Source organism: Convolutriloba macropyga, chromosome 5 (assembly GCF_964194025.1).
Source record: "Convolutriloba macropyga chromosome 5, txConMacr16.3, whole genome shotgun sequence".
Taxonomy (NCBI): domain Eukaryota; kingdom Metazoa; phylum Xenacoelomorpha; order Acoela; family Convolutidae; genus Convolutriloba; species Convolutriloba macropyga.
In genome coordinates, this window is record NC_134472.1 from 47,929,100 (window position 1) to 47,944,224 (window position 15,125).

The 15,125-nt window shown below is 36.7% G+C and overlaps 1 protein-coding gene across 5 annotated transcripts in view; it reads right to left on the reverse strand.

Moving 5' to 3' along the window:
* LOC142339431 (protein virilizer homolog) overlaps window positions 1–15,125 on the reverse strand; it is a 170,455-nt gene that overhangs the window by 119,776 nt on the left and 35,554 nt on the right. For all 5 annotated transcript variants that reach the window (XM_075389459.1, XM_075389461.1, XM_075389458.1 and 2 more), the window contains exons 9-14: window positions 14,972–15,115; window positions 13,980–14,137; window positions 13,643–13,724; window positions 12,823–13,442; window positions 7,281–7,386; window positions 3,381–3,660 (exon numbers count right to left, since the gene is read on the reverse strand). In XM_075389459.1, the coding sequence (XP_075245574.1) occupies window positions 3,381–3,660; window positions 7,281–7,386; window positions 12,823–13,442; window positions 13,643–13,724; window positions 13,980–14,137; window positions 14,972–15,115 (1,390 nt within the window). The remainder of the gene's footprint in view (window positions 1–3,380; window positions 3,661–7,280; window positions 7,387–12,822; window positions 13,443–13,642; window positions 13,725–13,979; window positions 14,138–14,971; window positions 15,116–15,125) is intronic.

Below are 15,125 nucleotides of genomic sequence, written 5' to 3' on the forward strand. Positions count from 1 at the left end.
CCAAAAAATTGCAAAAATGCGAACTATTTTGTATAACTTCCCAAAAATGTATGTTTTAAAAAAATATACTAGAAAAATATGCAAAACGCAAAATATAAATGCAAAATTTTCATGGAATTTCAAACACCTAAAGCCAATAAACAATCGAGTTATCAAAAACACCAAGTAAAATTTCTGACTGTGGGCAGAAAGTCCTATGCTAATAACCAAACCAAAATATAAAAGATATGAGAAATTGAGAAAAAAACAGAAAAACTTATTTCTATTGCACAATTTTTTAAAACCAAACTACAAGCTAAAAACAGATGATATTAAAGAATGATTTTTCAAAACGAAGGTTGCCATCTGCACTTAATACCAAAAATACACTCAACGATGCAAAATCAAAGAAAACACTAAAAAAGGGGCCAAAAACATTAAACATAGCTGGCAGATTGCCAGAAAATAGCCGCAATAGATTCGTAGATCGGCAGTCTAAAAAAACAGTAAAAAAGACAGACCAAAAAAACTCGTCTTTTCATTGAAGGCTGATCTGTTATATTTTGATTAAAAATCTGTATAAGTTACTGCCGCCTCTATTAGCAGATCTCAAATAACCTTCATTTAGAGTGACACACGCCCATTTGACCTTATCTCTGAATTAAAATAAATAAAGTCAATTTCAAAGTGAGGAAGTCATATTTGAGAGTGAGGTAAGTCAAGTGTGACCAAAAATTTAATCACGCGCATGAACAAAAAACTCGCTCCACTATGAGCGAAAAATGACGTCACACATGCAATTCAGTTAAAATTGCATGAACGAATGAACAAAAAGTGGCTGTGACGTCATATGGTCGTAACAAAAATCATGACGACGAAAAAAAAACCAAGAGAAGGCCAATAATAGCCCCAGCTATCGCTGTGCGGCTATTAATAAACAATATGAGCCGATTTTCATCGCATTATCAATTCGATAGGGTTAAATGTCAAGGAAGGCTCCCGAAAAAAACAACTCTATAAAACCACAATCGAAAAAAATGAGCCAAATGGACGAAAAACGGCTAAAACGGTTATCTATATGCGCCATTCTCTCAAAAACACTTTTCTGAAACTCTGAAGTAATTCACTGAACACAGCTCATGAACAAAAAACTTCTAGCTCAGGAAATAGTTCACACGACAATTTTACTCATTATCGCTATTAGGTCGAAACGCCGCCTCAATAAATGTAAAACTCCCGTCGAGCCGTAACAGCCATTAGAATACCAATATTCCTCTTCCACTCGTAAAAACCATTGCAGCTAGTCCACTAACTGTGGGCAAATTGCTGAAACGACTGTCCGCAGCTTTTGTTGTTTTCGTGAGCAGCTAACAACGGCTTAGGGAAGCTAATTTAAGTTTAATTGAGGTGTGCGGAGTTTGGGGGTACAGTGTACGGGTCTAATACCAATGTCAGCTAGCAAAAACTATAATGAACTTTGATAACCTTATTCTCAATTACTTCATGAGCGTGCTTTATCGGTTTAACCCGCATCTTTTGATTTTGATCTTTTGACTCACAGTATTCACCACATTGCGTAATTGAATGCATCAAAGATGCGTAATTGAATGCGTTAAAGAATTTAAAATCCATTCAGTTGAAACAGTGACTGAAGTAAGTCAGAAGTCAAACGTGAAAATCGTTACTTATGTAAAACGAAAAACGTGATCAAAAGGTAAATCGAATTAAAAATGGAGATCGCCTAAATAATAGCCCTTGAGAGGCTGACGGCGGCTATCAACAGCAGCATATAGTTAGAAACAACCAACTTTTACTTAATAATATGGGCCGGTGAGGGGGGCTGCGGAGCAGTTAGGTGGGGATGGGGTAAGGTATTTAGAGGTGGTAGGTTGGTGCAGGGGGTTGGAGTAGGTATGTAGGTATTTTAGTTATTGAAGGTATGTAGGTTATATGGGATCAAAAATTCTCGAGATGGCCTTATCACATTGAATATAAACAGCAGTTCCTAATTACTATACATAACAAACTAAGCTGCTGTTAGAGCCCAACGTTCGAAAACAGACGTCAACAATCAAAAGCGGAATTAAAAGTTCGATTGCAAAGAAGTCAAAATTCAAGCCATTCAAGTCATGAAGAAACTTGCTTCAGGCTTAAAAAACCTGTAGAATACCCATACTCCTCTTCGAGTCGTACAAACTAAGAGAAGACCAATAGTAGCCCCGCTAATGCCTTGAGGCTAGTAAAACCAGCTCTGTCAGTAGCTACCAGGGGCTTAGGGAGGCTAGCTTAAGTTTTTAATTGAGGAAGTGAGCGGAGTTGGAGATGGGGGTAGAGCGTACGGGGCTACGGTGTGATGAGGGAAAGAGAGGGGGTGGTGATTGGGGCCAATCTCTTAAGATTAAGAAAGGCGCTTCCACAATGAATTTATTTCTCTTCAACTGTTTCGGCGAATCGCATACTTAGCGACTACTAGGACGAACGGCTCTAAGAGAACTGCTCAGATTCCCTCTGGGTTTTCATGTTTATCCAGTTCTAGAGGATGAAAACTCAAATGGGCAGACAGAAAACGTTTAGAGGAAAAGTTGGTAGCAAAAAAAATTGCATGAAAAAGACCGGCAAGACAAAAATATTTGCTACAAACTTCGTTTGGGAAGCAATTAAACAAACTTCATTTGACAGGAATTAATAATATCTACGAACAGAAAACCTCGTGTCACAGAAATGAGCTATATATGCTCATAATAGTCTTTTTCGGAATGAAGTTTTGTGCGATCTTTCATGTCTTAAACAAAAACCGACAAATGTCGGAAGAATTGCTCTTGAACGACAGGCGAGGCAATTTAATTCAGGGGCTGTAGCCTAGATCTATGGGTGCAAAAAGTCCCGACGGGATTTGAACCACTAACCTCCCGCTCCACAACCACACGCACTTACCACTGCGCTACGAATCACTTAACTCTGGTATTCTGCAACCAATTTTATATTAGCAACAAGCTTTACTTCGGAGCAATAGAGATCACTCAAAAATTAAGAACGAAAGCGTGAAAAAGTTACTTGAAAGTCAAAGAATGTTCTAGAAGAAAGGCGCAAAATTGTCAAGGGAAAAATTGCATAAAAAAGACACACGCGTTTACAATAATTGCTATGAACTTCGTTCAAGAGCAATTGAAAATTTTAAGCCTGAAAGGCTCCATATCTCTAGCTTACGGAAGCCACACAATAAACCGGATATAGTTTTTTAGAGAGACACTTTATCCTCTCAATACAAAACCGCGAGGCGGACAATTTTAAAATCTCACCCCCACCCCCACCACAAAAAATTATAGGAGGGCTGGAATAAAATACAGCAATCTAAATTGAAAATAGCAAAAAGAAAAGAAAGTATTAACTAAAATTCTTACACAAGAGCCCAGCTTTCCACATGTGACACTTCAGTCTCAGCTGCTCTCTGAAGGACACTGATCACAAAGAAGACTACAGAGTCAACTTCAGAGCCTCCTTCTTTGTCATCACCTGACTGTCTACTCCCGTTGGTCAGTGTCCGTAAGTTGGTTTGACCTTCAGCTGAGTTTGACTTCTTAGCCGAATCTGCAGCCTTCTGACGCATATGGGTCAACAGAAAGTGGCAAAGGAATTTAAGCGAATCCGTCTGACGGAGAATTAATGTCACAGTCTCTGCATCTGAAACGACAACAAAGACTTGTTTAAAACGAACAAAAAATGATAACAGGAAACTAATCACGAAATTGATGGAAACACTCACTCTGATAAGTGACACAAATGGCGTTAAGCTGAATGATAATATGAACTCAAAACTCAAGGAAAACAAACGTAATTCATCAAAAAAAATTTCAGAATGGTTGATGTCAGAATGGATGAAACCCTTCCAGAATGGATGATGTTGCTAACACAAAAATAACTTTTTTTGACGAAGTAGAAAATGATAGCAGGACAAGCCGGAAATAAAATTCAAGTAATTGTGAAATTTACAGGCTACCTACTATCAGATTGACACATCAATGTCAGTTAAAGACTTGACCAAAGCCATGCCCCAAGCTGGTTCAAAATTCCGTTTGCAATGCCGCACGTGAACAAAAAAACACTAGAGAGAAATTTTTGTTCAAACACCATATACAAACGAAACCACAAAAATGAAACGGTAAAATTAGATTTGGGCATATGAACAAAAACTTTTCTAAGACCCAAAACACCATTTTTTCACTCTAGTTGAAACTTTAAGCTTTGAAACGACCGCTTTTCGCAACTCTTCACTCCTTAAGAGTGACTTAAAACGGACTAAAGTCAATTTTAAGAACAAGAGCTCAAAAAACAGCGCCCCAATCCAATTCATGCTCCTCGAATTAGAAAAACATAACTGACTAACGTCGGGCGAATTGCTATCATACGGTTGGCTTCGTCAGCAGCCAGCCACGATCTAGCGAGGCTAGCTTCAGATTAATTGAAGGGGCGTAAAGGGAGCGCAGCGGGGATGCAAAAGTGGATTGGGGGGACTGATGTGGGGCGGTGGGTGGGTGGAGGTGTGGGATCAATTTCGAAGAACCGCCCTTCACACCAAAATATAAGTCTCCAAAACAGTTTCTGCTAATCACATACTTGAAGACTAGTGGGCTGAACGGCTCTAAGAGAAATTTATGTAAACTCTAAATTTATAAAGAGGCGCTACCTCTTTATCCCGTTTCTGAAGACAAAAGACAGAAGCTGAAGTGCGGCATCAACATAGAGAGAGAGAGAGAGAGATAAGACGTGAACGAGAAAGAGAAGGAAAGAAACCCTAACCGACAGAGAGAAAGAGATATAGGAATATTTTCTACGATGGGATTCGACTCGGCGACTTCTAGTTTTCTAGCCTTGTCAGCAAAAAAGTCATATGAAAAAAAACTCAATATGGCAAAATTAAAACGTTTCCAACTTCGCAGTAAAAAAGACCAAAACCATTTTTTGTCTCGAAAGTTCTTCGTCAAGTACCCCATCTCCAAGACTTCAAACGTTTCGTTGGCCAGTAATGGTCGTGAAACTCAGAAAAGGACAAATCTTGCTAAAATTCAAGATATTAATATCTTAAGAACCATACATTGTTCTATCCAATATCCGTGATTCAAGCCTGAAATAGTTTTTCTGGTTCATAAAGATCAATACACTTGGAACATGATAAAACCTTCCGAGAAATAACTGGAGTCATAAAAAAAATTTATCACCATTCCACCAATAACTCTCGAAAATATGCAGCAGCTTATTATTAAACCTTCGAGGAGGTCCCAGGGCCCCTGGTGCTGGAAAATTCAACAACATGAAAGTGCAAAATTGCTTAAATTCGTGATACTAAAATCTTGAAAAACATTCCATTACATCTATAAATTATGCAGTAACATATTATCAAACCATAGATGAAGTTCCGTGTCTCTTGACGCTAGAGAAACCTCAGAAAAAAACAAAAAAATTTCAAGTTTGATTTTTACAAATTCCTAAAACTTGTGATATTTAAAAGTTGAAAATTCATATCCATAACGAACAAAAATTTTCCAGTAACTGATTATCAAACCCCAACGGAGGTTTTTTGACCCTTGAGGCTAAAATACAAAAAATTAAAAAATGGCAAAAATTGTCAAAAAAGCAAAAATTCGTGATGTTAAAATCTTAATGACATTCCATTGCATCTAGAAATTACACAGTACCCCCGCGGGGGTAGCAGCGCTGGGTAGGGGGTGGGGGCAATAGGGGGGGTGGGTCTTAGCCTCTAAGAACCACCCTTCACACCATAAGTATAAGTCTTTAAAACAATTTTAGTTGAAACTGAGCTGATAGGCTATAAGAGCACTTAATGCCCGCTCGGCGCTACCTATTTATCCCTTTTTTGAGGACAAAAAGTCAAAAAGCGTCAGACAAAAAATCGGCAAAGCGAGAAATCTCATTAAAAAAAGACCGACAGGACTAATATAATAGCCAAACTTCGTTTGAGAGCAATTAAAACTCATTTAACACTCGCTTTCTTTTTGCATAAAACAGGCCCTCTGAACAGCTAGCATAGCCTGCAGAGTGCAGAAATAGGCGTTAAATATAGATAGAAAATTTTAAAGAGCGCAGATGTTGCAGTTGTCCCAAAAAATTAAATTATAAGCGCAAAAACTGGGCCAATTGGACGCAAAAAACGACTAACAATGGTTATCTATAAGCGGCATTCTGTCAAAAACACTTCAAAGTCGAAAAATCATTCACTGATCAAAGTTCATAATCAAAAAACTTCTCGCTCAGAAAAAAATTAGTTCGCATGATAATTTTACTCTTGGGCTGTTAGGTGAAAACGCCATCTGAATGAATAACACTTCCGGTAAAAGAAAACCTTAAGAAAACCAATACTCCTCTTCGAGTCGTAAAAACCTGTAGAACCCCAATATTCTCTTCGAGTCGTAAAAAGACACATACGTTTACAGTAGTTGCTTCTCATTCGAGAGCAATTAAAAAGACAACATCAATATATCTGGACTCAGTTCACAGAGCATAGCAGCTATATTACGTAAACATGGTAGATCACCGATAATCTGATTTCTATGATGACAAGAAAAACTTTTTTTTCTAACAAAACAACAAAGTATGTCATTTTGATTCAATTTGATTCAATTAGGCTGACTGCAGCTTCTCAATTAGTGAATAGAAGGATTAGAATCAATATCCTTAACCAAGAGTCCTGGTAACTATGGAAAATAAGATTAGGTAACGGGCATACAGGTCGGCCTTATCAAATCGTCCCGTTTCTGATCTTTGGTTTGTATGTTTAGGTCCGAAGCCCTTGGGGTTTTGAGCAGCATGTCTATTTGAAAAAATGCCCACTTTGACAAGCATGTTATAGGAAAAACGCGGTTTTTAGTTTCTCAAACCAAAAAATGACCACTTTTGAACGAAGTTTTTAGGCAATGGTCGTTTTTCAACGAAAATGGCGATTTTCAAATTGCCAAAAACGTTCATCTCAACATACCGGTCAAAAACCTTCATTTCCCTCGAGTCTCTGATGGATCTTCTCAAATGGGGATAACTATCATAAATTCATGACAGGAAATGGAAAACAATATACACAAAAAATGTTTAGTAAAAAAATATGTGGAACTAATGATTCGTTAACATAAGAAAGAACGCTGGTGGACAGTAAAGATTGGAGATTCAATTCACAGTAGCAAAACTACATGCATTAAATATTTACTGTTTCAGTATCAACAACTGTTAACATGAAAACACAAAGTAATTTTGGGTCAACAATCTTAGTATAAATCATTGTGAAATGTGATAACCTTCTCTGATGAGGAAGTAGATTCTCTCTAGACAGACACGCATTTTATCCAAATTAGATTCCTCCTTCACGCCAAACGTCCTCAACTCATCCACTGCCTCATGCGTCTGGAATAGAAAACAAGTGCTCAATTAATCAAAAACATATCCGGCTGACTGCCGGAATCGCAGCGAAATAGACTTGCGCGCCGTAGAACACAGATAGAAAGAGATATGAGTAGCCGTAGATACAGAATTGAGTTCAAAAAGAGGTCGACGCCGCTTAACAAATTATGTTAAAAAACAGGGATAAAATGTGATTAAAGTAACTAAAGTCACTCCGCAAAGCCTTTGACCTTAAATTCATTCAAATCGAACTGACTTTTTCAGCTTTGCTGTGTTAACAAATGTAAAATGACAAAACAGCACCAGACTACGAAAGAAAAATACATAGCCGGAGGAATTCTGGAAGCGTCGAACTTCACAAACAAAACCATAACTGCGTCCAAAACCAGTATCTTTCGTTTGAAACATTTATTCTATACCTCACCAGATTTGAAATACCAGATTCAGCACAAAAATTACACCTCTCATAACGAGAAAGATTTCAGCAGTCTGAAACAACTATTGGACATCAGATTTGACATCACTCAAATCAGCATAAAAACAATTCAGAAAGAATGCATAAATCCGCACAGATTTAAATCTCCAGACATCATTTTGACAGAAACCTTGAAACAGCAAAGTTTAGTATGATTAGAAACATATCTGGTAACATATGTGAAAAATTCTCAAGAGGGACAAATACTGATAGGATCAAAGAACTGATCGGGCTAAAAATTGGCATGAAATGAATTCGGAAATAATTGGGAAATCATATGGCAAATAAAATTCTGAGAAAATGAACAGAATAATTCAAGAAAACAACAACTCAGGACTCACGAAACCACTACATTTATGTTTTGGTATCACACGAATTAAGACAAAATAAGACAAACTTCGCTTGTTAGCTACATAACAGACAAAATGAATTCAAATTACAGGATCAAAGAACTGATCGGGCTGAAAAATGGCATAAAATAAATTGGAAAATAATGGTGAAATCATAAGGCAAATAAAATTCTTAGAAATTGAACTGAATAAATCAAGAAAACAATAACTCAGGACTCACAAAACCACTACATTTATGTTATGGTGTCACACGAATTAAGACAAAGATAAGATAAACTTCTCTTGTTAGATACATAACAGACAAAATGAATTCAAATTACAGGATCAAAGAACTGATCGGGCTAAAAAATGGCATAAAAGAAATAGGAAAATAATTGTGAAATCATATGGCAAATAAAATTCTGAGAAAATGAACAGAATAATTCAAGAAAACAACAACTCAGGACTCACGAAACCACTACATTTATGTTTTGGTATCACACGAATTAAGACAAAGATAAGATAAAATTCAATTATAATGAAAAAAAGACGAAATGGAATAATACTCAAAAACCAAAAATTGTTCATTACAAACACCTAGCCCCAGAAGATTTGAAAAAAAGACCAGTCAAAATTAAGCAAATTCGCAGTGTTGAATTATACTTGAAATCAATTGCAAACCGGAAACACTTTTAAAAGATCTAAGAAAAGTCAAAAATCATGCAATCATTATTAACTGAAAAGCAGAGCGATTGAAACTTTGGGTCTTAAGAGAAAGCTAGAATGAGACAAATTAGAATGTGGAGAACTCAAACTAAAAAAAGACAAGAAATTTCATTATTCGGCACTCATGTCTTTAAAAAATGTGTACAGCCATCCTCCAGTCTGAAAACAAAAAGTTAAAAGAGTTGAAACCTACAATCATTTCGCAAACAATATTGCCAAAATACTGTTAAAGTGCTATTACGAAACAGATTTTCACTGGAGGTAGGGAAGTAACGCCAGAAAATAGGGATTGCCAGAAAAAAGCCGCAATAGCTTTGTAGATCAAATCTCAAAAACATAGTAAAAGAAGCAAAGCTAAAAAATTTTTTTTAAATGCTGAGATGTTAAAGTTTTGTTAAGAATATGTATAACTTATTCCTGATTCAATTAAGTTAAAATGACGAGTCAAATTCAGAGTGAGGAAGTCATTTTGGAGAGTGAGGTACGTAACTTGTGACTTAAAACTTAATCACACGCATGAACAAATTAATTCACTCCGATAAGAGTGAAAAATAACGTCACACACGCAATTCAGTTGTAATTAATTGTTTGAAAGAACAAGAAGCAAATTTGAAGTGATTGTGACGTAATATGGTCGTTACAAAAATCTTGACGACGAAATAGAAAAATGGCCAAAACCTCCGGAAGTGACCCGAAACCAAATGTGACCCGTGCATCATTCTTAGAAATCAAATTGCCTTCCTAAAAAACTTTCTCGCATTAGTAGGACTCAATAAAAATTAAACTTCTTTTCAGCACTTAAGTAGGACAAAAATAAGATATATTTCTCTTTTGTTGGAGATAGCAGACAAAATGAATTTCGAATAGAACAACACTCAAAAACAAAAAAATCGTTTATTAATAACCTAGCCCCAAAAACCACAAAACAGCCAACCTTTCCAAAACTAATTCCAGCAAAACCCAAGTGGTAAATAATGAAATCAAATTCAAACCACAAATATTTGAAACATCAAAAAAGCATAAAATTGTAATCTTTTAACGGAAAAAAATGACAAACATTCCAGATCTGAGAAGACTGCCAGAATGATACTTGCTAGAAATTGTATATTACAAGACCATTGCTAAAAAAACGAAATGGACTACTTCGTGAATTTTGAAGTTAAAAATCTAATAGGAAAAGAGTAAAAAACAGAAGATTTGAATTAGCGTTCATGGTTCACAAGATTTTATGCCCAATCTCTTGCCTAAATAAAAAAAAGTTGAAACTGTTCAAAGATTTGAAAAATTGTCAAAATATTTTTAAAAGAAAATATTTTCTATAGATCAAAAATGACTAAATTAAAGAGAAGTGCCTTAGGTATAAATTGTCAAAAGGACATTACCAAGCATACTTATTTTCTAGAAAAAAGTCTCAAAAACACTTTTAAAGTTGAACAGTCATTCACAGAACACTACGCATGATCAAAAAACTTCTCTCTCTAAGAAAAAAAGTTTATACGACAATTTTACTCATATTCTCATTTGGGTAAAAAAAGTTAGAACAAATAGTACTTCCGGTTAAAAAACCTCAAGAAAACCAATACTCATTGAGTCGTGAAATCCAAGAGAAGTCCAATAATAGCCTCAGCTATCGCTTTGAGGCTATTAATAACACAAGTATAAAATCCCTGACATTGAACAGAAACGCTTTTCTAGTACATAAAAACAAAAAAACATAGCTGGCAGATGGCCATAAAACAGAAAATAGTCGCAATAGCCTCGTAGATCTGCAGTCTCAAAAAACAGTAAAAAAGACAGACCAAAAAAATTCGCCTCTATTAGCTGCTCTCACATAACGTTCATTTGGAATGACACGCACCCATTTGACCTTATCTCTTTGAATTAATTAAATAAAAGTCAATTTCAAAGTGAGGAAGTCAATTTCATATTTGAGAGAGAGGTAAGTCAAGTGTGACCAAAAATATAATCACGCGGATGAACAAAAACCTCGCTCCCCTAAGAGCGGAAAATGACCTCACGCACGCACTTCCGTTGAAATTGCATAAAATGAACAAAAAGCAGATTTGAAGTGGTTGTGACGTCATATGGTTGTAACAGAAATCTTGACGACGAAATGAAAAAAAAACAAGAGAAGACCAATAATAGCCGCAGCTATCGCTGTGCGGCTATTAAAAACAAACGCGTTATAAGGCTTTCAAAAACATTCTGGTAAGAATTGCAGAAAGTTTCATATTAATGAAGCATCGATTAATAATTATTTCTACAAGTTGAAAAAATTGAGCCAAATTTACGACATAAACGGCTACAAAAGGGTATCTATATGCGTCATTCTCTCAAAAACGTTTTCAAAGTCGAAAAGTCATTCACTGGACGCAGCGCATGATCAAAAAAATTCTCTCGAACAGACAATTGGTTCATACGGCAATTTTACTCACTTGCCTTTTAGGTCAAAAAGTCGCCTGAACCAAACATAGCCGGCAGATCGCCTGAAAATAACCCGTCGACGCGCTAGACGCACATCGGGATTGAAACACTTCAAAAATGGTTCTAATTCAGTGTGCTGTTTCAGTTAGATTCTAAACCTATACTTACTTCAGCTTCAAAACTTCTAAAGGGCATTAAACTTAATACTAATATCAGCTAGCAATCGCTCTAATGAAATTCGATAACCTAATGCACCGGGCTAATGACTTAATGACCGGGCTGTATCGGTTTATCCCATTTCTTTTGATTTTTGTTCTTTTGACATTGACCGTGTTCACTACATTGCGTAATTCATTGCGTGAAAAAAATTAGAATCCGTTCAGTTGAAACAGTGAGTGAGGCAAGTCAGAAGCCAAAAGTGAAAATTGTGACTTTTATAAAACGAAAAACGCGATCAAAAGGTAAAGCGAATTGAAAAACATAGAACGACAAACGACAAGTCCCGAAGTAAAATTCAAAGAATTTCACTAACTAAACGAAAACTAGAACGACAAACGACAAGTCCCGAAGTAAAATTCAAAGAATTTCACTAACTAAACGAAAACTAGACCTAGAACGAACTGTGAGTGAATTTGGAAAACCATTTCCAGAAAAATCAAAACAAGTTTTAAAAAAACTGAAAAACAATGTCAAGATGCCGCATGTGAACAAAAAACCATTAGCGAGAAAAAGGAAACTTGGTTAAAACAAAAAAGTAGGCCTAGAATGAACTCTGAATGCATTGGAAAAACCATTTAGAAAGAAATCCGATCCAAAAAAAATCGAAAAAACAGTAAACATCAAAGTGAAATAGCCGTATGTGAACAACAAAAAACCACTAGCGAGAAAGCGAATTTTTGTTCAAACACCGTTTTCTCACTCTATCTAAAATTAGAGTTAAAAAATTCACACCGCAAAACCACTCGCTTTTTCGCTCCACTTCGTTTCGTGTGACCAAAATCACTACTCCAATTTGAATTCAAAAATCATGAAAATGTGTGAACAGATCTTTAAAAGACAGCGCCCCAATACAATTCAAATTCTTTGAATTGTAAAATTTAGTGCCTAAGGAATCGTAAAATTTAGTGCCTAAATAATAGCCGCGAGAGCCTGACGGCGGCTATTAATAATACTTCTTGTTTAAAAATCCTCAAGAAAACCAAAACACCTCTTCGAGTAAAAACAGGAACACGCCAATATAGCTACGCTCAGCTTACAGCTAGAAAAAATTATTCAACGAAGCAAAAGAGCAAAGAGTTATTCCCTCTAGAACAGCTAAAGCTAACACTCAAAGACATATATTTTGATGTTCAAAAAAAACTTAGGACCACCTGAACTGATTTTCAGTTATTTGATCAGGACGCAATTTTGCGAGCTATCTATAGTTTATTTTCTCAAAATGGAAATAAGTTGGGAGTTAGTTGAATGACCAGAACAATCATTTACCTTAACCGCACTTGTTAGTTGCATTGCTAAAACACGTTGCTTCTCGTTCTCTAAATCGTCCTCGCCTGTGTCACAACTTAAGCACTCCACACAACCTTTCACTGCCTCCAAATTCCACACCAAGAACGCCCTGCCTTCGTTGGAGGCTATGAACCACTGCAGCAGCTTCATCAACGACGCTGCAATCATATTGGATGATTGGTTTAAAGGACTGGCCAATAGGAGTTGAATCTGGTCAATCAATCCTTTCTCATTCATCAGGCGGAAAATAAATGCCTCGTACTGTCGGGGTTCAAACTTCTTGATTCCGGGAGGAACTCGAATTTGATTTTTCGGGTAGCCTTCGATAGCTTCCATCAAAGCCGCAAATGCATTCGAAACCGCTTCCGCTTCCATCGACATTGAGTCAGAACAATTTCTGATTTTTCTGGAAACTTCCAGGGTCTGTTTATGACACGATTGCAGACATTCAAATATGTTGATTTTGTGGGCAATCACACTTATTGCATGGTTTATTCGCAGGCACTTGGACGTATTCAAAATTTCAAGGAGTTTCGCAAAACCATCAGTAGCGAGCAAGGTTTTCAAGCCCAGAGATGAGCAACAGAGCGCATCAATTGCTAAAACAAAAGCAAATAGCATCAGCCGTAGGGTGGCCTACAATGCCCGTCAACAAATCCTCAGAGATACTCGATCTGAAATATCTAGAACTATATAGATCCGGATGGACCTTTTAAGGAAAAAAACTGTTGATAATACATCAGATCAAATTATGAACTTGAAGGAAGAAACTACAGATAATGTATCTTATATTTCTTACCTTCTAAGGCGAAGAGACGCATAGTCGAGACCATCAACGGTTGACAGACTAAATTGAACAAACTATCCAGCACTTGGGAGCTCTGAAAGCACATAGAAAAATCTTTTAATGCTTGATAGGAAGGTAATACTGGCAATATTTCCATTCTCGTAACTTAAACACTCAAAAGTGAAACCAACCACTTAGCCATTAAAGCATGAGCATCTCAGCGTGAGAATTATCGATATTACCATACAGATATCTGCTATATTGACGAATGCGTTGTACAATTTTAGTGATGTAACTAAAACAAATTCGGACTCCCGAAAGCAAAATCCTGAGCAAAAATTATGCTAACCAGCAACTGTTTGACACACTCGCCATCGACAATAGCTAACAGGGATATGAGTCTGCAGCCGACCTTGATCTGTCTGACATTGACGCCCACCTTCTGGCTGAGAGCCCTCTCCCACTCCACTGCCAGACAAGCATTGCCAGTTATCAAGTGCAACAGCTCTGAAACAAAAACATAACCGACTAAACGTCGGAAGAATTGCTCTCGAACAACTAGTGGGAGCTCTAATCAATTGCAGCCTGCTTCAGTCGGGGGGGAGGGAGGGGGAGCCTAAATGGACTAAGAAGCTCAACAGTGGGCTTTAAATAACCACATTAGAGGTTAACATATACCACTATTAAGATTTAAAGTAAAAAATGGCACCAGTTTCGGCGCACTTTTCATTTGACATTTAATATTAAATTGCCGCCAATTGAGTTCAGTTGCTTAAAATTGTGATTGAGAGAGAATTTTAGATCACGCGAAACGCAAAAAGTCAAGGGCGTAAAAGTCACTCGAAAAGTCAAAATTGTCAAGCGAATATTTTGCATAAAAAAGACACGTTTACAATAATTGCTATGAACTTCGTTCAAGAGAAAATTAATTACATACACATACAACTCCGACGAATGAACAGACAGTTTTGTGTATATACGTATCAAAAAAGGCACTGATTTCAGTCAAAACGGTTGAGCTATCTAGCTCTTCTCGTTTTCAAGATTTGAACAGTTTTCAATTAAGCTTGCCATTTTTCGAGGAACCTCCTCAAGTCTGCATAAAAACCAATCTCAGTCACTGGTGCAAAGGTAAGAAAAACAAAGTGTGTTCAACAGAACATATATAAAAAACTGAATGGAATTTTATTGAATAGAATTGAATCGGTTAGATGATTCTTTGACGCCTCCTGATTATTCAATACCCCTCCTTTCTGTGATCTAATGTACTGGATTTGTTTATACTCAAGATTAAATGAATTTTTCTATCCTAATGGATGAGCTGGAAAGTGTGATTCTAACGTTTGAACAGTTCAGCGTGGTGATGCTTGAGCTGACTGAGTGCCTGTAGACATGCCTCGTAGAGCACCTCCAGTCTCTCCACCCACCTCTCGTCTAACTCTTTCTCCTTCTGAATCTCGCCAACCACACTCGACAGCTGCTTGTCTGCAACAAT